The 25235-nt window shown below is 40.8% G+C and overlaps 1 protein-coding gene across 2 annotated transcripts in view; it reads left to right on the top strand.

Moving 5' to 3' along the window:
- The window catches only part of dusp10 (dual specificity phosphatase 10), a 122346-nt gene extending 98518 nt beyond the window's left edge, over positions 1–23828 (top strand). For both annotated transcript variants that reach the window (XM_062972379.1, XM_003215995.4), the window contains exons 3-4: positions 9419–9802; positions 20014–23828. In XM_062972379.1, coding sequence (XP_062828449.1) covers positions 9419–9802; positions 20014–20279 — 650 coding nt within the window. In that variant the 3' untranslated portion in view covers positions 20280–23828. The remainder of the gene's footprint in view (positions 1–9418; positions 9803–20013) is intronic.
- The last annotated feature ends 1407 nt before the right edge of the window (positions 23829–25235 follow it).

Below are 25235 nucleotides of genomic sequence, written 5' to 3'. Positions count from 1 at the left end.
GATCAGATATCCCTATATTTGAATTGTTTTTTTTTGTTATATGGAATGCACCCACATGTTACAAGTGCCCTTTTCTGTTTATTTTTTCTCTCTCTCTCACTTCCTACCTTCATTCACTTTTTCAGATTTGCCCACCTATGCACATTGTGAGAGTTTGGGGCACTGAACAGATAATCGTTCAGTGGTGGTGGAAAAGGGATAAAATTGCTTGGATTTTAATTGTATTTGTTTATTTTCTGGACATATATGTGTATGGCATCGAATCGCTACCTGTTTTAAGGCCGCCTTGAGTTTTCTTCGGGGTGAGAACGGTGGGGTACAAATGTGGGAAATAAATAAATTCATAGAGTAATAATAATAACACTATGTTGCTGTTGTTGTTGTGGTTAAGCATCACTTTTAAGGGCATACAATCTAATAAGGACATGCACACACATAGGGGAAAGAAGACATAATACAAATAATATATGCAATATAATTCTAAAACAAATTATCCTGATATCTAAAGATTTGAAGGGGTTTTTCTTGGAGGGACACTCCCCTTTTCTTCTTCAGAAAATGAGAAAAGTGGATTATGAAAGGTTTTATTTTAGACTAATGAATACAGTGTCTAAAACAAGGTGTTCATGCATTTGCTATCCCCAAGGCATTTCTGAAAATGATGTAAGAGGAATACTTTTATGTAAGCCGGTGCACCGTATCTTCATTACAGTTCTGAGTTTTGATTTACAGTACTTTTCTCCATTATCTTTATGAGAATGAGCTGGACTTTATGCAGAAGAAGTTGAGATGAAATAAGTATTTTTGTTTTACTAATGTTGATGGTTTCATTTAATTTTAATTGTTTTATGAGTTTTTCTGCTGTTCAAACTGTTAAAATCAAAGAGGTTCTTTATAGTACAGGGATTCCTTATAGTTCAAAACCTTCTAGCTCCACCTGTAACCCAAATTATGTTTAAAAGTTCAACATGAATTATCGTCTGAATAATTCCAGTGAGAGGTGTGTGTGTGGGGGGGGGGGATGATTTTTGGAATACCTGTATGTACATATACATGAGTAATGAGATATTTGGGGACAAAAGTCTAAACATAACATTCATTTATGTTTCATATGCATTTTATACACATAGTTTGATTTTTTTGTGTGTGTGCATGAAACAACATTTTTGTACACCAGCAGAAAGTAATAATGTCATTATCTCATTAACCAATGTGAATAATTTTGGATTCTGGATGACCATATTTTGGAATTCCAGATAAGAGATGCTCAACCTGTATATTAATCATCATAATTTTATGCCCAAACAAGTTATAAATGTTTGAATTTTAAGATCTGCTCCCAACTCTATCACAAGCATGGTTGGTGGGAACGAGAGAAAGGGCCTTCTCGGTGGTGGCCCCCTGGCTTTGGAACTCCCTCCCCAGAGAGACTAGGTTAGCACCCACCTTGGCCACCGTCTGGAAAGACCTGAAAACTTGTTTGTTCCAGTGTGCCTTTGACTAATCAGTTTAACAATTTAACTTGGCATTTCTAGCCCTGCTTAATATCTAGCTTTTGCATTTTTTTTACCAGCTTCATCCCTGTAGTATTTTGCACTAGCCCTGGCCCGCTCTTTTAGCTCTGACCACGCCTAATGTGCTCGGCTACTGGGTATCAGTTGTTGTTGAGTTCATGTTTTTATGATGTTTTACATGTTTTTATGTGGTTAATGCCTTGTAATGCAAGTGTATTTTATGATGATATATTAACATTTTTGTTCTACTGGGCTTGGTCCTCATGTAAGCTGCCCCAAGTCCCTTCGGGGAGATGGAGCAGGATATAAGAATAAAGTTGTTGTTGTTGTTATAAAGTACCTTTCAATCTGTGGATGGTTTCAATATTGCACTTTTCAAGTTTCTGTTTTGTGTTCATGGCTTCAAAAATTCCCAAAATTTTCCTCTCTGGTGATCTCAACATTGTAACTTCACCACATTTTATTTATTGCTTCCTCACTAGAGATCTCTGTAACAGTTGAGCAAGTTGCATATCCCATTTTAATTAACAAAAGAGGTGGGAAAGCTGCAGTATTTCCTCCTCTCTTATAAACCAAAGTCCTGCCTTCTCAAGATTTTTTTTTTGTGAGCTCTCCAATGTTAGCTTCTCCAGTTCAGGAAGAGACCCAAAGAGGTAAGCACAGGGTGCATCTATACTGTAGAATTAATGCAGTTGGATATGGATACTGCTTTAACTGCCATGATTAATGCCATGAAATCCTGGGATCTGTAGTTTGGTGAGGCAGCAGCCCTCTTTAGCAGAAAAAGCTAAAGATCTTGTAAAACGTCTGTTCCCATGATTCCATATCATCGAGTCAGGGTAGTTAAAACATTGCCAAACTGCATTAATTCTACAGTGTAGATCAGTGGTTCTCAACCTGTGGGTCCCCAGGTGTTTTGGCCTACAACTACCAGAAATCCCAGCCAGTTTACCAGCTGTTAGGACTTCTGGGAGTTGATGGCCAAAACATCTGGCAACCCACAGGTTGAGGACCACTGGTGTAGATGCACCCACAGTCTTTCTATAGAAAGGTTATCCCTCCTCAGTGGCATGAGATACAAAAATCCCTTTCAATAGACACTTGTGGGGGTACCAAAAAGAAAAAGTTGTATGATAGAATGTCCCATATGTCTGATAATCTGAACATATTTGGAATCAGTGGGAAGAATAATTTTAAACCTACAACCTTCGAAAATTACTTGGGAAAGACATTTTAGGGTGGAACTACTTATAAGCTAATTTCCATCGCATATGTACCAGTAATTAGAATAAACCATATAGTGTAAACATGACCATACAAATGTCATTTTTGAGTTATAAATAGAAGTTAAACATTCCTTTGACCTGCCTGATTGAGGAAGCAAAATGCTTACTTTCTTAAGCAAGAAAAGCAATGGAGAATCAAGACAATGTAAATCGCAATGAAAATTCTATTTTCATTTTGTAGCATTATTGCCTTAAAGCCAATAACACAGCAATGAAGATTAACAATTAATGGAGATTTACAGAGTTGATGTTCACCTTAGTTAACCCAAGTGCTAGATCACCTCAGGATAAACCTCTCCTTGACATCCCTGCATTGTGCTATAGATTCACATTGATTTATGGAAGAGCCTTAAAGGTATAATGGAAATTATCTTATGGCTCATTTATATTGAGTTTGCCTTTAGCGTGGTTTACTGTTAGTGCATTTAATTTAATTGTAATTGACACATTCTAATCAAACGTATTCCCCATAGGCCAGTAGTTTCTGCATTGTGCATCATCTGTAAATATCACATTGAAGACCAAGTAGTCCTGGGTTTCATGTCTAATTGCTATCCAAACAAAGCAGGTTTTGCACTCGAAGTGAACAAACAATAGTCAACAGCAACATGTTTCCTTAGCTTCTTCTTAAACTTCAACACAAGAATAGGGAGAATTGGGTTCTCAGTTATTTGTGGTAAACTCAGAGTTCCCTCTCCATCATCTTCATCCTATAGCTTTATGAGTTCATTTAATATACTTGGGTACTAAGAACTATCTAGTTCTGTCAGTTAAAAACAAGTAACAGATAATCAATTGCGAATAGACCTGGGTGTATGTATGTATGTGTTGGAGAAAAAAAAAATGAAAGAAACAAAGAAACATAAGGTAAGAAAGGAAAGCTATTGCTCTCTGGACTTCTGATAAATTGCTTTGTTGAAGGCAAGGCCATTTCATTGTAAAAGGGTTATCTGAGTGCACAGCCATTGATTATGTCTGAAATTGCTCTGAATGAACAAATAAGGCTGCAATCCTATATACCCTTGGGAGCAAGTCAAATTCAATTCACTGCCATAACCACAAAGAAATAAGCCCTACTGAACTCAGTGTGTAAGGCTACAGCGCAAAATGCACTTGAAACCAATTAAGTGCCATTGAAATAATTCCCATATATACTATGGGGCAAGCCCGTAGCCAGGATTTTGATTCGGGGGGTGGGGGGGTGGGTGGGATTTTGGTTGGGGGGGGGCTGAGTTTTGGCAAACCTTTTGTATCATTATCCCAATACCCCAATGCATATGAAATATATTGAGCATGGTGATCAGATCATGATATGAATAAACATAACAGTTTAAATAATAAATATAAGGCCACCCTGAAAATTGGGGGGGGGGGGGCTGAAACCCCTCAACCCCCCCCCCCCCCCCAGCTACATGCCTGCTATGGGGATAATTGTCACAGAATTTGGTAAATAAAGCTACAAGCCTTTATAAATTTGGAGTACCATAAATCTCTTTCTATACCTCCATAACCCTTCCCAATATGTTTGCCCAGTGACCAGACTTCAAATTCTAGAGCTTTGTGTTTCCCTGAATTGAAATAAAGAAGAAAAACACCAGCAGAGTTTCCACATATACTTAAGCAATTTTTCCATGCTACTGTAGAGTTATATCTCATGGGAAAGTTCCATGCTTCAGCTGTACTATCTTAGTATGTGTATGTGGCTTTATTTTCTGTATTTGCAATGACATTGCCTTATCCTTCAGCCATCTCTTGCCTTGAATCAGTTTTGACATAATGTCCTCTGCTCATTAAAACACAGAAGCCATTTAATTGTTGTCTTAGTGGAAAAATACATAAGGCTGTCATCAGCTGTTGCTCTGGCAAGGCTTTCTGCAGCAATATAAATAAATGAGGTCACAGTTTTTAAACAAACAGGCTGTACTTGCAGGATTTCAAATTATGCTCTCAAACTGTGTATTCCTTTTTGTGTATGTGTCCACATTAAAAAAGTACTGCTGCTGATTCTCTTTGATATGAGTCTATGAGGCGGCAACTACAGCTGTGGATCCCGTCCCATCCCTCCAACTCGTCCACGGGTCCGATCCTGCAACCCGCTAGTCGCTTCCCATGCTATCATTACCAGGAACACCCAAATCCTCCCTCACACGAGTCCATTCCATGTCATCCTCCTCTGAGCTAACCACCTCTTCCTCCATTCTCTCAGTAAAACCCTCAAAGGAGTCTTCGTCAGATGGTTCTGCAAAGATATCCCACAGCCGTTTCCTCTCTCGCTCCTCAAGAGAGTCTGACTCTCGAGGAGTCTTACGACCACGTCTCCCAGTATTGGAGCCATAAGGCTCAACCATAACATAAAGCTTTATACTTCATAGGAGGCTGAGTCTTAAAGAATTAGAATGGGTGGGAATCAGGCAGCCCATGGATCATATGTAGCCTCCATAGCTATTTTGGGGTTCCTGGCCCCTCCTGGATTCTGGCAGAATGGCAAAAAGTGGGAGAGAATCGCCTTTGGAACCAGTTATGTTGAACCTTTAAAACTGATTTAGACAAAAGTTGAGAAGAGTCCAGAATATTTGTCACTGTCTCTGGATGATGTAACTCATCCCGTAGGGATTTCCGATCAGGACAAGCTTAGGGTAGTTGCAGCACATCAGAGAGATATACAATTTGAAATAAAAACATAAAACATCACATTGCATTGATACAGTGAGATCAAAAGTAGTGCCGTTGTGAAGTGCCCTGAGAAAAAAGGCAGGAAAATGCAAGCCTTTTTCACAGGGAAAGGAGACTTTGGGGTAGTGAAAGATTTTGACACATCCCAGCACAACACTGTGACAAATGCTAAGAGGAAATGCATGGACTGAGAGGCCTGGAAAGTTTCTGTCTGCTCCACTCTGTGCAATAGCTGTTACTCTGGGATCATTCATAGTCTCAACCTCTGAAGCTGTTAATCAAGCTATAATCTCTTTGCATCCAACTGTCACTATTTGGAAAAGACAGTCCTGATTATTCCTCTCTTGTCCTGCTTTTTCAGCTGTTTTTAAAACATACCATTCTCTCTTTCTTCCTTTGTCTTTCCCCCTTTGTCCTTGGCTTATTTCAATTACTGAAAACTGAGTTTGAAGTGCCAAAATAGTTTGCATGTAGTTAACTCAGCAGGAGTTATAGAACTCAAGCAAAGGAACACTGGGGCATCCTTGCTTAGCTTGTGTGTTCTTCCTCATTGATAACTTTTGTCCTCTTGATCACAATTGATATTGATTAGGCATGTCCCAGTTTTTATCTATGAAATATTCCAGGTGTAGACTAATGAGGAATAATAACCATCAGATAGAGAGTGGGAAGTTTGTCATTCTTGTTTTTTTGTTTTGTTTTGTGTGTGTATTTTCTTTTTTCTGTTGCTTTTTGAAAAAAAAGTTACTTAGTTGTAGTTGTAGTTGTAACTGAGTAGCTTTGGTAGTTTTATACATCCAAAAAGCTCATTTGTATGTTTTATTTTGCCTGTTTCTTAAGTACAAATTATTTTAAAAAGAAATGTTGGAAGGTGCATAATCCTGTCTATTGAATCCACAATACAACATGATAATATTTCTTGAATAAACAGAACCAACCCAGCCAATCTGACTCAAGCCCTTAGGAGAGGCAGGTAACCAATAAAATTTATTGTTGCTACTGCTATTGCTGTTGTTGTTGTTGTTAAAACAGCTGGTATGTTCCCTTCCTCTTCCACACCCAATCATAATGTGTTAGTGTAGTCACTCTGTAGAATATTTTTAAATATATTTTTTATCCTTAGCTTTAAAAGAAGTTCAAGAAGAACATGCTAAAAGTGCAAATGCCAACAGGAACCTGGCAACAGAGCCCAGCATTAATGATGCCTTGAGAAGGAAATTTTCAAAAAACACAACCCTGCCAAATTTTCTGCTTGTATTTACTTTAGTTCTAAAAACATATTATACTTTGAAATGGCACGGAACTTGAACTCAGGTTCTATAGTGCTTTGTAGAAGATGTAACAAACTCTGTTTGGTTCGGCAGTCCCCTGCGTGAGATCGCTGTACTGGCTGTGGTTTGTTATTTTGCTACTCTCACATTTCTGTTGTGGAAAATGTGACAACCCTTGCTGCCTGTTACAGAAAAAATTACAGTGGTTAAATAAACTTGCAGAAGCAAATATGTATTGGAGCTTGTGGGTACAGGGGAAATCAAAGGTTTCCTTCCTGATTAAAACCAGAGTTCGTCTATTGAAGGAAATCTCTCCAGTCTAAACTTGTAAGACTTTCACAATTTCCAAGAAAATAGTTAATTCTCTCTCTAAATTAGGGAAAAGACCCTGTTAGGATTGGGATACAGAGCAAAGCAAAATTCTTTTTGTCAAGCTTTCTGAAATGTTTTTTTAATAAAACTCTTATCTATTGAATAGTTGGATCATATCAACAAGTCCAGTTAATTTATAATATTTCAGCTTTTAATTTCCCATCTCCTCAGCTAGACTATGTTGAGAGAAAGCTGAAATAATAATAATTTTTTCCTTTTAAAAATACAAACTTTTGAATGGTCTAATGCTGAGAAGGGGGTTCTTTCCTTTTAGAGAGCTTAATCTGAAAACATCTCAAAGGTTTGTATTGTTCTGGTACAGGGAACTTTATAGACAAAAATCAGAAGAGGAAGGAGAGCCTCTCAGTGTAACTCTGTGGACTGTGAATCTGAAAACCTTTTCCTTTCGTCAAAGTGTTTAGAGTGAGAAACTGCCTTCACTCTAGATTCTGTTCCATTATACAATGAGCCTTGCTTTTGCAAATGTCGGTATCTTTGTTTGGTTTGCACGAAATGACATTTCTCTTGAATTACTGCATTCTTTGCCAGGCCGTTAGTGAAAGCTTAACCTATAATCTCCCATGTATACAGAACTTTGTTTTTCCTCCTCCCTGCAAAGGCAAGCACTGGCCCAACCACCTGTTAGCATTACATCACTAGCTCCCAGGAACACAGTTGCACCAAAAGCCCTCAAACAAAGTCACTCTTCTTGCATTGTTTGCACTCAAAGAGCTGATGTCATGCCGAGCTGATGTCATTGTATGTCTTTGTGTCAATGCCATGGAAACCGGGCAGGTGGGGAGGCTGTGCTGATGTCATCACCAACGGAGGTGTAGAAAGTTTTTCAGCTTCTGCTTTTCTCTTCAGATTTTGTGCAACAATTTGTTAGAAGACAGACTCGAAAAATACGAAACATGTGAGGTGTTAGGGTAAAAATGATAAACTTCCCTACACATTTTTCCATTCCTTTTGCCTTAAGTGCCTTCTTTTTCGGAGATCTCTTCCATAAGAAGCAATTTTTTTAAAAAAAAAGTAACTTCTTTACTTTTTGTAAGTAAATTAAAAAATATAACTATGAAATATACATTGTTGTCATCTGGGTTTAAAAGGGGGGAGTTACTGGTGCAGTGTAACTTTCCTTATTTTTTGGTAACATCTGAAAAATGGGGGAATTTTAAAATGCAGTCAAATTATGCCATAGGAGACAGACTTAATCATACTTCTAAACATACTGAAACCGAGCATTGGACTAGGGCTCTGGAGAACAGGGTTTGTATAACATTTTCTCAGCCTCAAAGGAAGGAAAAGGCAGGCTCCCTCTGAATAAATCTTGCCTAGAAAACCCTGTAATAGGTTTACCTTAAGGTGGCCATAATTTGAAAATGACTTCCAGATACACACTGACAGGGCTTTATTTTTACCTTCTTGGAGAAAAATCTAATAGTAAGAATTTAGTTAATCACCCGTAGTGAGTTTCAAATAAAATAATAATGCCTGCCAAGGCTGGCACTAACATTGGGCACAGTTAAGTGATTTCTGCAGGAAGATTATTTTGGGTAGGATGAAAGGGGTAACTACATGTTAATTGTTTAACAATTCATAATTTTTGGTCATTTTTATTATAAGGAATAGAAAGAGGTTCTTGTGGATTTTCATTGTTTCATGTGCCAAAAAGCTTTACTTTGGATGTGATATGTCTTGATCTGGGTGAGATGTGGGAGATATTCTGCCTGAGGCACCAAAAGGTCTTGAGCCAACTCAGATTTTCAAACTAACATTGTCTGCCCAGGTGTCTAAGGTTTGAAGATATGAAGCTATGGCCATGCTGTGTCCATTGCCTATTGCCATCATTAGCACTGAGATAGCAAATATACAGATTAAAATACATTTTAAAACAATGCATTCATTTTTGAGCAGCCTCATTGGTCATGACCACATCCACCATTGGTATTGAGATAACAAACACAGATTAAAATATGTTTTCAAACAATGTGGTTATATAGTGGTGAATTCATTTTTGAGCAGATGTATTGATTGTGCCTACACCTGCCATTGGTGCAGAAATAGCATCAAAATGTTAAAATGTGTTTTTGAACAATGTGGTTATACAATGCATGCATTTTTGAGCAGTCATATTGCTTACAGCCACATTGCTTGGCAGGAATTGAGGGTCACAACCCTGAGAACAGTGTAGGATTCTGTGCTGGATCCACTGTGAATGTCCATTTTGGTTTACCTCAAGCACTGTATTATGGGGTTTCTGAAGACCCTGTATTTAAAAATCAAATTCTCTCCTTTGCAGGTGGACTCAGCAGTTTCAGACAGAACCACGAAAACCTCTGTGATAACTCCCTCCAACTCCAAGAGTGCCCAGAAGGTGGTGGAGGTGGTGGGGGCGGTGCCACCGCGGTGACCTGTACGCTACCTCAATCCGTCCCGACCACTCCAGACATTGAGAATGCCGAACTCACTCCAATCCTGCCCTTCTTATTCCTTGGCAATGAACACGATGCCCAGGACTTGGAGAAGATGCAGCGGCTGAACATTGGCTACATCATCAATGTCACCACTCACCTCCCCCTCTACCATTACGAAAAAGGCTTGTTCAACTACAAGCGGCTTCCCGCCACAGACAGCAACAAGCAGAATCTCAGGCAGTATTTTGAAGAGGCTTTTGAATTCATTGGTAACTATCCTTTGCTTGCTGTCTTCTTTCCAAGCAAATTGCCATAATTGTTGCTTTCATGGCTTGAATGTGTTTAGTTCTGGGATGATAGGCATGGAACTGATTATCTTTGCCCAAGGGGCAGAGCAACTGGAACCACCTTTTCCAGTTGGAAATCTGAATATCTATACAACTTTATTTTCCTGGGGTTGTACTATACTGCCAAAACAATTGACAGATAATTTCTTTCATGAAGTTTAGTTCAGCTGCTTTTTGATAGGAAGTTACCAAAATTCACAAACGTCTTCATATCTGATGTGGAAAAAGCTTTTCTGCGTTTTGTATTGGGGGAATCTGACCTGGGAAAAATGGAGAGGGGGCCAGATTTCCTTCTCATAAATCTAGCTTTGAATATATATAAATTCAAATGTTGATTGTTCAAAAATCTGGGATCATCATCTCTTTTTTTTCCTGGGAGGCTCCAGTCCACAGTGGAAAGAGCTGTTGAATTTGGCCAGTACAAATGGGGAAGTACAAGTGTCTTTGCTCATTTTGGAAAACTTGCTACAATTTACAAATTTATTTATATTTGGGATACAAAGAACTTGAGATGCTAAAAAATACAAATGTAAAGGAAAACACGTCTAATAAATTGTCTTATCTCTAATATTTTCACTTACAGTGCTTAAAGTGCCTTTTTGCACATTATACAAGATACACTATTTGCTACAGAATGTGTCCTTTTTATATTCAACACACATGAGAAGTGCATTTGTAAATGAACTATGTAATTTCTCATGCAAAATGGGATAACAACTGTTCAAGTTTGCATTACAGCTAATTATTAATGCCGAACATAAACTAGACTTCTACCTGGCAAATGTACTTCCATGCTACAGATTTTTGCAAATATATGTGACTTGCATTCATCTAGTATTATAGGTTCAACATATCCTTCAACAACAGATGTACCTCTGTCTATTTCGTTAAAATAGTAGCATTGCAACTAGGAAACATAAATTATCTTTTATTGTGTTTTGAATACTCTTGCTCTGTATCCAAAACAGATAAGCAACATAGGGTCTCTGGTCATAGTTAGCCATGGAAGACCTCCCCAGATGTGTTAAGCTGCCGCTGTATGACAGGTGTGGCTTGTTGAACTGCATTTGAGTACTGTATTGGTTATCCCATGATCCAACACCCTTTATGGCTACTTTCATGCTCCTGTTATATTTCACAAATTCATTGTTGTTAGAGTATATCCACACTTCATAGTTATAATACTTTGAACATACTTGAACTGTCATAGCTCCATCCTATGGAATCCTAGATTTATAGTTTATAGCTGTTGAAGCTATAAACTATAAATCTATAATATAGATTTATAAACTATAATATAGATTTAACTATAATATAGATTTATAGTTTATAGCTGTTGAAGTGCTCTAGTAGCTCACAAAACCAACATTGCTGCAGGATGGAGTCATGGTGGTTAAAGTGGTTTTGAACATTGTGCATTTTTAGTTTTCATGTGATTGGTCACATGCTCCCGCAAGTCCTTTTTTGCATCCCTGATTGTGTATGTCATGATAATCTTTCATAATTCTGAAACATTATACCTTCAATTGACTAGTTCTGGTGACAAAACCAGAGCTTCAGTAAAGCTCTGTGATAATTCCATGATGTTTTTTTAACTTTGCTTTTTTTAAAAAAAAAAAACTATGGCTCCAGTGACATTGCCAGAGAATTTGAAAATTAAACACTTTAAGAACAATTAAATACACCTCAGATGTGATTTTCTCTTGATAGTAGCTTCTTTGTTAACACAGGAATGAGTAATGTGTAGCCTTTCAGAGGTTGTACAGCAACTGTCATTATCTCTTACTATTACCAATACAAATAGTCCCCCATAACCACATAATCCAAACCTGCAGTTTCAGTTACCCATGTCCAGGAGAAAAAAATGGTCTCTCTAGAAATATAGTAGGCACTCCAGGCAATTCTGTGGTATGCTTCACATAGAAATTAGCACAGAGTTGCAATGGAGGACCTAGCAAATTCCTAGAGAGGGCTCACCTCTAGAATCTCTAGGTCCACCAGTGCAACTGCAATTGAAAATGAGGTAACATCCACAGTCCAGCCAGGAAAAATGTCCCTTACAGATACGGGAATCTTACTGTATTAGCTATGATAAGACCCCCGTGGGTTTTGCAGTTTAGAAACATCTGGAGGACAACAGATGGCCCCATGTGGTTGTAATACATGGATGTGTACACAGTCTCAGAGTAGCTCTTTTTTAATCACTGTGTGACACTAGGTACAGGTTACATGAATTACGAGTAATTGAGATTCAAGCTCCATTCTCTTAATCTCAGCCTACAGGATTGTTTTACTGTCCAGGATTGTTGTACTTATTGGTGTGGCCAGTGTAGTATAGCTGGACCTAGAAACTCTCACCCTTTCCCAGCATTTATTATTAGAATTATTGGGGAGGTAGGTCCTGTAAGTGAATGAGAGAATGTGTGTGAAAGAGTATCATGGGCCTGGTGATGACGGAACAGGGCACAGCTGTAGCAGGTGGCCCATTTGCAATATAACAGGAATATACCACACATGTATGTCACATTTTAATTGTAGCTTCCTGTTAAATCTGAACTAGCCTTTTATGTAACCTATTATGGAACAATGTCAAACTTGGACTAGTGGACTACCTTAATGTACCACAGCTTCATCACTACCTATAGATATAGATAGTGAATACTGTCAATTTGCTTTGTTAAATGCATCATGTTCTACATGATATGATCCTCAATTGAGTTGAAGATTAGAAAATTCAAGATTGATATATCTCTATCCTCCCAGTACACAAATAATAGGGTTCATAACTGGGACACAAACTGAAAGCATATGATCTAGTAACTTTACAAAAGCTAAGCAGAACTAGGGCTTGTTAGTAGGTCAGAATGAAAGACTGCCTAGAAATATAAAACCTCAAGCTCTGTCACAAGGCGTAAGTAGGATATAAATATAAAAAAGTATTCCATTCAGTGCCTGTTTTACACACTAACTAAAGAAATTGTGACAACCAGTTTGATATACAGAGTATATGTCTATATTCCACCGGTTTTCAGACAGTTTCAGTGCATTGATATATTTCTGACCCTTCAGCAGTGAAGACATCTGGAAAGAGTCCGCTTGGACTGTCCAAGCACAATATGAAACATGTACAAATATAGTCTATTTCTGTAGAGGGCAGGGAAGCAATTAGGGATAAAAGCCAAACCAGAAATACTCACATATGTATAATCCAGGCATCTAGTGGAGCAAAATGTGTGTTAATAAAGTATGTGTTGAGGCAGAGTTGAGCTCTTATAATGGTTGTAGAAAAGATTATTTGTTTTGTGTTGGTGTTGAATTGCCTTGGTTGAACCACTCAGGTGTTTTGCAATAGGCCAATTTACTTGGTTTACTTGGTTGGAATCCTAGTGCATGTGAACTAGTAATGGGGACAAATAACTAGATTCCCCTGGTAGGCTGTGGTTTGCTATGGCCCTCTCCTTGTGTGTTTATCCATTAAAGACACAAGGTAGTGGGGAAGTTGTGGTTCCTGGGTTCCTCTGAAATGCGTCCGGAGGTTATGGGCCATATAAAATGATGTGGTAGGTTGGATTTGGCCTGAAGGCCTTGAGTTTGACACAATTGCCCTAAAGCGGTGGTTCTTAGCCTGGGGTTCCCAGATGTTTTTGGCCTTCAACTCCCAGAAATCCTAACAGCTGGTAAACTGGCCGGGATTTCTGAGAGTTTTAGGCCAAAAACATCTGGGGACCCACAGGTTGAGAACCACTGTCTTAAAGCCTTACAAACCCACATTTAAAAACAAATTTGGATTCAATTTTTAGATATCTGAAAACTGAACTGAAAGACTTTCAAATGTGTGAAAACACCTACAACTCCCATATACAGCCACAAAACCCCAAATACCTTGCTTTTCACCAGTCTTTCTCAAAATTAATTGTCACTTCTTGTCACCATTTTGAGTAGCAACCTGATGAAAAAGGAGATATTATGGTGTATTGGGGATATCATTAAGGTGTGCTTGCATCTTGAACAGTTATACCCACCGTACTAAAAGACAGAATTTGCTTTGCCTTTTTGATGCTCCTTTCCTTGTGTGTATATTGTTCCCTAGTGTGCATTCTAAAAAAGAAGTTGGATTACCAGAGGCTCCACTTGCACAATGCCAAGAGATTGGACAGCTCTCAAAGAATGATTTATTTATTGTTTATTATGTGAGGACAATGAGAGGGAAGACAAAATTTAAAACCTTTTTAGAATAAACCTTCAGAGATGAGATCTTAAAGACTTCCTGAGACTCTATATTGAAAAGTCCACATCATTTTTCATCTCTAAATTCCGTTTCCCAATGCTCCCCTTCACTCTGGTAACTATAGCCTTCAGCTATGCCTGCCAGTTTAATAAACAAATATTTCTTTGTCCTGACTTTTTAGTAGGATAAATATTCTGTTAAGTATCTAAGTCAGAGTTTAGCTTTGCCCTAGAGACAGAGTAAATTGGATCTGGAATTATCTGGGATGCTTTAAACAGATTTTCTTCCAACTCTGAACCCAGGGGGTGAGTGTGAAGGTTGAAATGCAGAAGGTCTCTGAGAAAACAATAATGAAGTTCTGGAGAATGAACTGAAAGTGAAATCTGACTCAGAACAATTATACTGGATCAAATTAGAGGGTCACCTAGTGCTGGACTCTGAAGGTCATTTCACACAGAACTTAAAGATGTGCAAGTCAGACATGAAAATAACTGGTAACAAGTAACTCACTACTTATTAAGCAAAATATGGCATTGGGGGGGTTCATGCAGACCTTGGGATCCCTAAATGTGGCTCATTATTTTGGAACAATTTTTGCCCCCAAAGATGCATAAAAGGGCCTTAACCTCCAGCTCCCCCCCGCAAACAGACAGCTATCCCCTAATTGGCCAAAATGGCAACCAGAAATGATATCATGTCACTTTGTGTTTTTTATTGCAGGCCAGCAGCTTGCAGTATTTGGATCTTTAACGTGTAACTAAAATTAAATTTAAGTTATTTTTTTTACAAACACATAAGCAAAACAATACATTTTAACAAAAAGTTAGCTAACTACTTTGGGGAGCATTGGAACAATAACTGCCTAATTGCCTTTTGGAGAATAACTTTCCAGGCTATGCCCTGAATGCCAAAAGCAACAGCATGTGGAATCCATTATGGAACTTCCTGGTGAATGCCATGTCTGTGGAAAGCCTGGCTTTTTCAGAATTGATATACAGTACTGGTCTCTGTCTTACTTCCATAATTTTAGTTAGTAGTGTCCAGGTAGTCTAACTTGAAATGCACATGGCTTGCTATTTATACAAATAAGGTCTAAGGTCCTCTTGAAGACTTGATGGAGAGGAAGGTCTCACCAGTATCATATCAGAAAATTGCAGCTGCTGCCTCTGCAGATATAATGATCCTTTTTTAGAAAATGCAACTCCTATTCATGCAGTAAGCTCATGGCTGTTTCATTGTGTGAAAATTCAACCAGTTATGATATGATTGACTATGGAAGCACTTTGACTCAGTAAGACCTTGGTCATAATCATTTAATACTGGGCTGGGCAAGTTGTGAGATCAACTTAATATTTCTACTCCTATACGGCGTTCCCAAGCATTCTGTTTTATACAGGAAGTCCTGCATTTTAAAGACAGAAGATTTGTCCTATATCAGTATTATACAAGACTACCTAGATTGGCAATTTGGGTGGTAGGTAGGTAAATCAGAACCCAGTTGTGCTCACAGTAGGCAGATCCCCAGCATTTGGCATTCAGAAACGGACTCATATTAGATGCCAAATGCTTGATGGGCCATTATAAAGAGATATGAGATCATGATAAATGTATTTAATAAATGAGATACATTTAGTAAATACACAAATAAATGTAGATGGCTGAACTGTAGTATCACATACTGTATAGACACACACAGAGGCAATTTAACATTTTCCAACTTCTAGCTTCATGAGGGTATGTTCGATTTCAGCCACGGGGGAGCTGCCGCTTCACTGTCCACTTGTGACACTGAGTCCATGTTGGTATTACTTCCTCAATCCTTTCCACACGCTGCTGACAATTTTATGGTGGTGTAAATTAGTTAAATTAGTCTCCCCGCATAAAGCGGTACCTAAATTTCCAATTTGACAGCTGTAACTGTCTTTTGGGCTGCTTAGGTCAACAGCAAGCTAGGCTATTAATGATAGGGGGTTTAACCTGACCCGGGCTTTGATCTCATGACCTCTTGGTTAGTAGTGATTTATTGCAGCTGGCTACTAATCAGCTGCACCACAGACCCGGCCCTAAAAGATAATCAGGTAGATATAGCTCTTCTTCAGGAGACACATAAAAGGAGGGATAGGACCAGCATTTGCTATGCAGGAATGGACTCATATTAGATGCCAAATGCTTGATGGGCAGAGGGGACTGACACTTTGTACAAATATGGCTGGAACTTCTCTGCTCTTCCTTTCTCAATTGATGCTGTCTTGTCATTGTGAGATTTTGTGGATTGGTGCACCCCCATTATTAGAGACCTTGAAGGAGCTCATTAATCTCACAAGAGGCCCTTTTCTTATGAGACTTGAGGAAGGGGCAGGCTTTATATAAGCCTGCCTGATGTGTCACCAGGCCATTTTTTACTGGCTTGCAAAGCAAGGAGCAGGTATGAAAAAGTCGAGATTCAATTAGGGACCATTTCAAGAAGACTGATTAAGTTCATTATGTTCATATATATTTGGGCAGCTTTATATTTATATAAAGGTAGATCATAGATTAGCAATTGCCAGATTCAAACTACAGGGCTGGGGAATTTATCTTAAGTCTAAGATAAATCAAGGCAACAATTCAAAGCTAATCAATTTCACTGAGCAAATGTATTTTACTGTGATGAGATGCTGATAGGTAACTTAATTATAAGGGATAGGAACCCTACTTAGAAGGAAAACACTACTGAGATCAACTTAAATCTGCCTTCGTGCAGATCCATATTTTTCAGATTTGAAAGTTTACATCATAAAAAGCAGACAATTCCATTGTTATTACTTAGAGAATAACATTATTGTGGCTGTGAACCTTAAAGATGAATCCGTTAGAATTGGCAGATCTATATTTTTGCAAATTTCTATTTATCTAGGAGTGGATTATATATAGAGGCAAAGTTGAAAGAGGATTATGGAAATACCGAATCAATTTATTTGGTCCGGACTGAGCATCCCTATCTGGAACTCTAAATCCCAAGTCTTCAAAAATCCAAAACTGTCCTCATGGATGGGTGAAATAGTGACACTTTTGCTTTCTGATGCTTCAGTGTACACAAGTTTTATTCTATGCACATAATTATTTAAAATACTGCATAAATTACCTTCAGACTATGTGTATACAGGATAAGGTATATATCAAACATAAATGAATTTCATGTTTAGACTTGGTCCCATCTCCAAGATATTTTATTATGTACATATGTGCAGATAAAGGTATTCTAAAATCCGGGAAGAAAATCCCAAACCTTTTTGGTTCCAAACATTTGAGATAAGCGAGCATTGACCTGCTTCAGCGCAACCTTGGTACTTTCCAACTTTGACCTCACACTGTTCTGTATCATGTGTTTTGACTGCCCTTTATTACCAATTTGAAAATCTGGCAGTCCTGATCTCATCAGCCTTAACCACTCAATGATGAGAGATGAAGACAGTTGCAATCCATACCCAGGGCCGGTTGTTACTAGGCGGCCGCGTCAGCGGCCGCCTCGGGCGCAGGGCCCGGGGGGCGCCGTCAGGCTTCCCCCCTCCCAGCGGGGACCATGAGCTCACTCGCCGGCGAACAGGAAGGCCTGTTCGGTGACGAGCGAGCTCATGGCCGGCTGGGATGGCCCTGGATGGCCGGCCTGTGCGCCCCGGCCCCGCCTCTCACGTTGCGTGAGAGGCGGGGTCGGGGTGAGCTGCGTGGGAGGCGGGGCCAGGGTTGGCCCTGCCTCCCACGCAGCTCAGCCTCGCCCGTCTGGCCTTTACCAGGCGGGCCGACTGCACCGAAGGTCCCTGCAGGCCGCGATCGCGGCCTGCAGGGACCTCCGGTGCAGTCGGCCTGCCTGGAAAAGCCCAGGCCGCGCAGGGCGGGAGGCAAGGCCCCGTCTGGGCGGAGCCCTGCCTCCCGGCCTGTGCGCCCCGGCCCCGCCTCTCACGTTGCGTGAGAGGCGGGGTCGGGGTGAGCTGCGTGGGAGGCGGGGCCAGGGTTGGCCCTGCCTCCCACGCAGCTCAGCCTCGCCCGTCTGGCCTTTACCAGGCGGGCCGACTGCACCGAAGGTCCCTGCAGGCCGCGATCGCGGCCTGCAGGGACCTCCGGTGCAGTCGGCCTGCCTGGAAAAGCCCAGGCCGCGCAGGGCGGGAGGCAAGGCCCCGTCTGGGCGGAGCCCTGCCTCCCGGCCTGTGCGCCCCGGCCCCGCCTCTCACGTTGCGTGAGAGGCGGGGTCGGGGTGAGCTGCGTGGGAGGCGGGGCCAGGGTTGGCCCTGCCTCCCACGCAGCTCAGCCTCGCCCGTCTGGCCTTTACCAGGCGGGCCGACTGCACCGAAGGTCCCTGCAGGCCGTGATCGCGGCCTGCAGGGACCTCCGGTGCAGTCGGCCTGCCTGGAAAAGCCCAGGCCGCGCAGGGCGGGAGGCAAGGCCCCGTCTGGGCGGAGCCCTGCCTCCCGGCCTGTGCGCCCCGGCCCCGCCTCTCACGTTGCGTGAGAGGCGGGGTCGGGGTGAGCTGCGTGGGAGGCGGGGCCAGGGTTGGCCCTGCCTCCCACGCAGCTCAGCCTCGCCCGTCTGGCCTTTACCAGGCGGGCCGACTGCACCGAAGGTCCCTGCAGGCCGCGATCGCGGCCTGCAGGGACCTCCAGTGCAGTCGGCCTGCCTGGAAAAGCCCAGGCCGCGCGGGGCGGGAGGCAAGGCCCCGTCTGGGCGGAGCCCTGCCTCCCGGCCTGTGCGCCCCGGCCCCGCCTCTCACGTTGCGTGAGAGGCGGGGTCGGGGTGAGCTGCGTGGGAGGCGGGGCGAGGGTTGGCCCTGCCTCCCACGCAGCTCAGCCTCGCCCGTCTGGCCTTTACCAGGCGGGCCGACTGCACCGAAGGTCCCTGCAGGCCGCGATCGCGGCCTGCAGGGACCTCCAGTGCAGTCGGCCTGCCTGGAAAAGCCCAGGCCGCGCGGGGCGGGAGGCAAGGCCCCGTCTGGGCGGAGCCCTGCCTCCCGGCCTGTGCGCCCCGGCCCCGCCTCTCACGCTGGGTGAGAGGCAGGGTCGGGGTGAGCTGCGCGGGAGGCGGGGCCAGCCCTGGCCCCGCCTCCCGCGCTGCTCGCCGTGACCCCGCCTCCCACGCTACGTGAGAGGCGGGGCCAGGGAGCAGGAGGCGGGGTCCGCCGGCGCCGCGGTAGGCGTGGCCATGTGCCTCCCGCGGCACATGGCCACGCCTCCCGCGGCGCCGGTGGGGGGGGGCGCAATTTCCCCCCTCGCTTTACATATAAATTTATCTCCGGCCGGCCCTGTCCATACCATCTGGATAGTCACAGGTTGCCACCCCAGTCTAATAGAAGAAGATAGTAAATAATTCTTGCTCCACATGAAAATAGTTGTGGATAGGAAGGATGGAGATGAGTGAGATGGACAATTTTTATTCCTGTGGCATGTAGAACACATTTCTGCCATTGGGTTTAAATTTTGCAAATTTGATTATTCACAAAATACTGTATGACTGTATACATACAAATTGCTGATGCCATTTATAACATTTATGTTACTTCTCTAGACATACTCAGTCCTCCAGCCCAATTCTATGGTCAACTTCTGGCGGAATTACCCTGAAGGACCTAAATATGCCTTGAAAGAACATAGACATCTCTAGGTCTTCCAGAACAATTCTATGGTCAACTTTCAGTGGAAGTTTCCCCCCCTTTTTCTGGGATCTCTCTTCCCAAACTTTTGTGGAAGTGGAGGATTGATAGTAATTTGAAAGTCCACAGTTGCCCAATTAAATGGTATATGTGAGCCATCCCTTATCTCCCCTTTCCTCCTTTTCAATTAGGTAAGCCAATTATTGCTTGTCCATGTTGTGGGATTCTGCTTTGTGAGGTTATACCTTGAAGTGAATGTGTACATCTCTTTTCTGTTCTTTTCAGAGGAAGCTCACCAGTGTGGGAAAGGTCTCCTTATCCACTGCCAGGCTGGTGTGTCGCGCTCTGCCACCATAGTCATTGCTTACCTTATGAAGCACACGCGGATGACCATGACTGATGCCTATAAGTTTGTCAAAGGCAAGCGACCAATCATTTCTCCTAATCTTAATTTCATGGGGCAGTTATTGGAGTTTGAAGAAGATCTAAACAACGGAGTTACACCCCGAATCCTTACACCAAAGCTCATTGGAGTTGAGACTGTCGTGTGACAATAAAGAAGCATGGGAGAGACGATCATATTTTTGACACAAAGTTGGAGGGTTGGGTGGTTGTTTTTAAAGCTTTATTGGGGAGGGTTTATTTTAAGAGATACTCTGGACAGCAACCTTTTGAAGAAGAGGTTCTAAAAATAGAAGGACTTCACAAATGTTGGAGTGAATGCTGTTGCAAGTCCATTTTTGAAAACAAAATGGAAGAAGAGAGGTGCTTTAAAAGAAAAGCAGTTTTTGAAATCTACTTACGTGTGTGAGAGAGAAAACGGACACTATATATTTTTATTTCCTTTTTGGTGATTCAGCTACTTGTAGAGATTATGACTAAGTAGTCTGTGCGGGTTCATAGACCGATAACAGTTACGTTAAAAAAAAAAATAAAACACAACCAGCCAAAATAAAAGCAAAAAGACAACAAAATCCATGGGCCTTGAGACTGCAAAGGCTTTGCTAAACAAAATCTAAGCAAAATGCTTGCTGGTGCAAAGGAGGTCAGAGCAGCTTACACTATCTGCAGATCACTTTCTCACTCTCCTGACTAGATAAAATATTTTTATTTGCTGTGTTTCATCTTCCGGTACTGTTTTTTCTATTTGGGGGTGAGGGTGGGACTGGACTATTTTATGCCATATGCCTTTACTGGCTTCTTGTGCAATAATAGTTTTGGGGGTTGGGAAGAGTTCTTTATTTTGAGTGTTCAAACCAGTTTCAGCTGGCTGCCCAATAATAATAATAATAATAATAATTCAAAACTAGCGCAAAGGTGGCTGGCTTGATTTAGAACTAGGAATACAAGAAAAATAATTATTTTTCCCTTTTTGGATTCTGGTAACAGTGCCATAAATCTTGTTACATGTGTATATCAGAATGTACAAAGATTAAAAAAAGAAGCAAAATTTATTTAAAATATTTTTTCGCACAAAATACTGGTGTGTTTCTGTTCATGTAAAAAGAAGTTGATTATAAAATGAAAACTGTTTTAGAAAATGTGTGTGTGTGTGTCCATCCTTTTTCTTATTTCTTTAATGGAAATTACTTACTAGTTATAGTCTTCACATGCCATATATAGAGATAGGCCTGAGAAACTCAATGGCATCATAGCAGCTCCTTTCATCTAGATACCCCAATGTCCCAATTTAGATACAACTATCTTGGTTCCATCAAGCCATGATTTATCAAACCAAAAGCAAACATTATTCTACCACATGTTTTGGCTTCTCTTTCTCTTTCATACTAGGGACCCTTTCATACTACACAGTAATAGCATTATGATTCCACTTTAACTGCCATGGCTGCATTCTGTAGAATCATGGAGTTTTTAGTAAGGCAATTTAATTATTTGTGGTCACAAATTCTAGATACCCCTTCCTAGATGACTAATTGCAGGATTCCATAGGATAGAACCATGCAAGTAATATGGAAGCATGACACTATAGTGTGAAATAATTCCCACAGAAAACTGTGGTTTGAAAAAGGCCAGAGATATTGAAGAAGGAAGAAAAAACGGAGATAGAATTGATATGGAGACAATTTTAGTGAAAATCCAGTTGTTAGTGCCAGCTTGAATGGACCAGTTGTTTCAACTGAACATACAGAACTATTTACTCAGAAAATTCCCATTGATTTGTTGGAATACCTCTAGGTGGGAATAGTTATATGATTCAAGATGTGGTCTGGTAATGGCTGACCTCATTAGATAAAAATCAGTCAGTCTGTACTGAAACTATCTGCCTTGGGCAACTGGTTATTATATATGCAGGATTAGCACACTAGAAACATTTATATCTGGACTAGGACACTACTGGTTAGACTAGAGATATCTGGCCAGTTGCACATAAGAGCACTTAAACAAGCTAGGAGCTGTATGGTGCATAGGGGAGTGCTTCGCTCATGGTTCTCACAAGAGAGCCTGTCATGCTACACTTTTCCAATATCCGGTGGAATTCTGGGCTTTGTAGTTTGGTGAGGAATCACCATTCTTTGACTAAGATACATTGTAAATCCTATGATTTGTTAGGATGTTACCGTGGTAGTTAAAGTGGAACCATATAATTGTGAAGTGGGCCATTCTATTTTGTCATATAGTATACACCTTTGTATTGTATTTCTGGATGATGGATGAACTTGTGCCCTTCTGTAGCTAAAATTTATTTCACAGGTTGTCCACTCAAACGCTTCCAAATAGCTGCTTTTTATGATGTTCACATGCAAACAAAACAGTGCAAATAAGATGTTGGGGGAGATTATTAGTCATGAAAGGGTATTTTCACATATATCTTTTTTGTCAGAGTTTATTCAACTATGTCTCACACTTTTTCAAAGTGCACGTGGTGTTCTGAGTGATGTAGTTTGTATATTGTCAAAACATCACAACAATGCCATTTTCAGAGTATAGTTTTTCATATTTTCATTTCAGTGTTAAATCATGAGCTGACAGTATGAGGAGGAGTTATGCAGACTTACTGTTAGTCAGCTACCTGCTAACCAAATGCAGTTTCACACACTTGCAGCATTTTGTGTGTTAGAAAGAACAAGGGTTTGCTTAATTTGCAAGACATCTAACTGGAGTCTTGTTTGATGTAGTGGTTTGAGTGCTGAACTAGCACTTTGGTAGGCCAATTTGGCCATGGAAATCCAATGGGTGAACCTTGGGCAAGTCAAGCCTCAGACAAAGATAATATCAAAACCCCTCTGAAACAATTTTGTGAAGAAAATGCAGTGGTAGGTTCATATTAAGGCCATAAGTAAGAATTGATGCATAGAACAGCAACTAATTGAAGAGGCACCAGTAAAAAATTAAATGTCTTGCAATTTGGTACGAACCTGTTCTCAAGAAAAGCACTGCAGATTCTCCCTTCCTGGATTCCCTGGTGCTTATTTGTTGTTAAGCATGTTAATATCCATATTGAAATGGCACCTATAAGTGTTTCCTTTGAAAAATGGCCTTTGGCCTCTAAGTCCTTTCACTTTTAAATAGCATTGGTGTTTGCCTTAACCTACCTACCAGTCAAGGTTCTTTTTAAGAAAAAATGATCAAGGTCATGCCAATGTGAAATCCACATAAACGTAGCATTTGTCACTGTTTTCCCCAATGTATATGCACTAGCCTTTTTCAACACCTTTTAAAAGTTCCTATCTTATACTGTACTCTTGCCATTTGGCAGGCCAAATTTTGGGCACAATTAACTGTAAAGCTCCACTGAAATGAAGGAAAACAGCACAACAATGTTCATTTTAATGGTGCATTTGCAGGAGAACATCCTGTTGAATTGTGCCTTTGATTAGTATGGATTTGGAATCAATAAAGGAAAGCTGGAAACGACTACAGGAGCACCACAGCTCTAGGGAGGGTGTTGTCTTTTCCTTTCAGATCAAAATCTATATAGACCGAACAAAGTACAGTAAGGTGTATCAAAAGAAATTATGTATATTGATCCCAGAGATGTGTGTATTTCTGTGTACTTTTGCCAAACAATGTTATTACAATACAATATAGATATTTTCTTGAAAGTTTATGCCTTTTATTAAAGTATTTTTCTACAATAATTGATTATTATTTTGGTGCTTTTTTGGAACAGTTGTAGTCTTGTCTTTCCTGTATTTCTTCCTGCTTCTTTAATTGCTTTTGCCATTATAGTATAAGTCCAGGTTCCTCATTTGTATGATAGACAGCTGTTTAACAGAGAACATTCTTCTAGAGGGCACATTTACACTGTTTGCTGAAAGTCTGCTTTGTTTCTAGGAATGCTCCTATAATTCTCTTTGCCCAAATTGTTCCTGGATGGATGGTGTTCAGTCTCACCCAGAATCATACCTTTGCTGGAATAGAATTGATAATGCTGGAAAACAAGTTTCTGATTTGTATGAGGATCTTATAGCTCTCTAGATGTGATTGGATTAGAGCTCCCCTTAGCCCTGGCCACAAAGAGCAGGAAGGATGGGAGTTTTTGTAAGCAACATCTAAAGGGCTACATTTTCCCCACCCCTTCCTTATGTGTTCATGTTTATATACACATCAATGTGTTTTTACTAAAGTGAAAGAAAACATGTTTCTGGAAGTCAGCAAATAGGTTTAAATCAGAGCTTATAAAAGGTACTTTTGGGGAGCTCTGGAATTCTACGAGTGGCAATCTCCCCCCCCCCCCCAAAAAAAAATTATCAGATTCCATGCCTGATGGCTGGTGGTTATAGACACACAGAGAGGGATCTGTGAAGCAGATCTGTACTGACTGGCAATATCATATGGAGGACAGTGATAATGTAGCTACTTGGGAAGAGTTCAACTTGTGAATTTGTGATACGAAATCCAACATATATCTCATTTGCTGTGTCATACTGTATCTTTGTCAACAACAACAACAACAACAACAACATTATTCTTATAAACCCACCTCCATCTCCCCAAAGGGACTCGGGGTGGCTTACATGAGGTCTAGGCCCAGAATAAACAGAGAATTCAAGTACATTTTTTTTAAAAAAATAACAAAAAATATAATTAAAACAATTAAAAACTGAGAAAGTAAAAGCATCATAAAGTACATCAGTCAGCGTCACAAAACAAAAAAGTGGGCACATTCAGATTTGCAAGGGAAAGGCAAGAGTTGTGCAAAACACAGCACAATAGGTCTAGGGCTGGGAATAAAGTGCTGGAAGACCAGAACAATAAATAAATTAGGGCTGGGCAAGGATGGTTGCAAGCTAAATTGTTATTCAAACAGTTTACTGCTGCTTGACTGCCTGGCCCTAGCTAGATCTGATGAGAGCTGAAGTTCGTCATCACTTGGGGAGCCACACTTTCTAACAGCCTGAACAATCTTTCAAACCCCATCCATATGTCCTTTAGGGAGTCCATAGAAGGCCTCTGTGTTCCCTCACTTGCCAATTTCCTCCAGAATGACAAAGGACCATTGGTGAGCATTCTGGATTTGCAGATCTTGTTGGTTCAATGGGATT

The sequence above is a fragment of the Anolis carolinensis genome, chromosome 1 (genome assembly GCF_035594765.1).
Source record: "Anolis carolinensis isolate JA03-04 chromosome 1, rAnoCar3.1.pri, whole genome shotgun sequence".
NCBI classification, from domain to species: Eukaryota; Metazoa; Chordata; class Lepidosauria; order Squamata; family Dactyloidae; genus Anolis; species Anolis carolinensis.
Note: the sequence above shows the minus strand (reverse complement) of the source record. Positions and strands in the feature narration are given on the sequence as shown.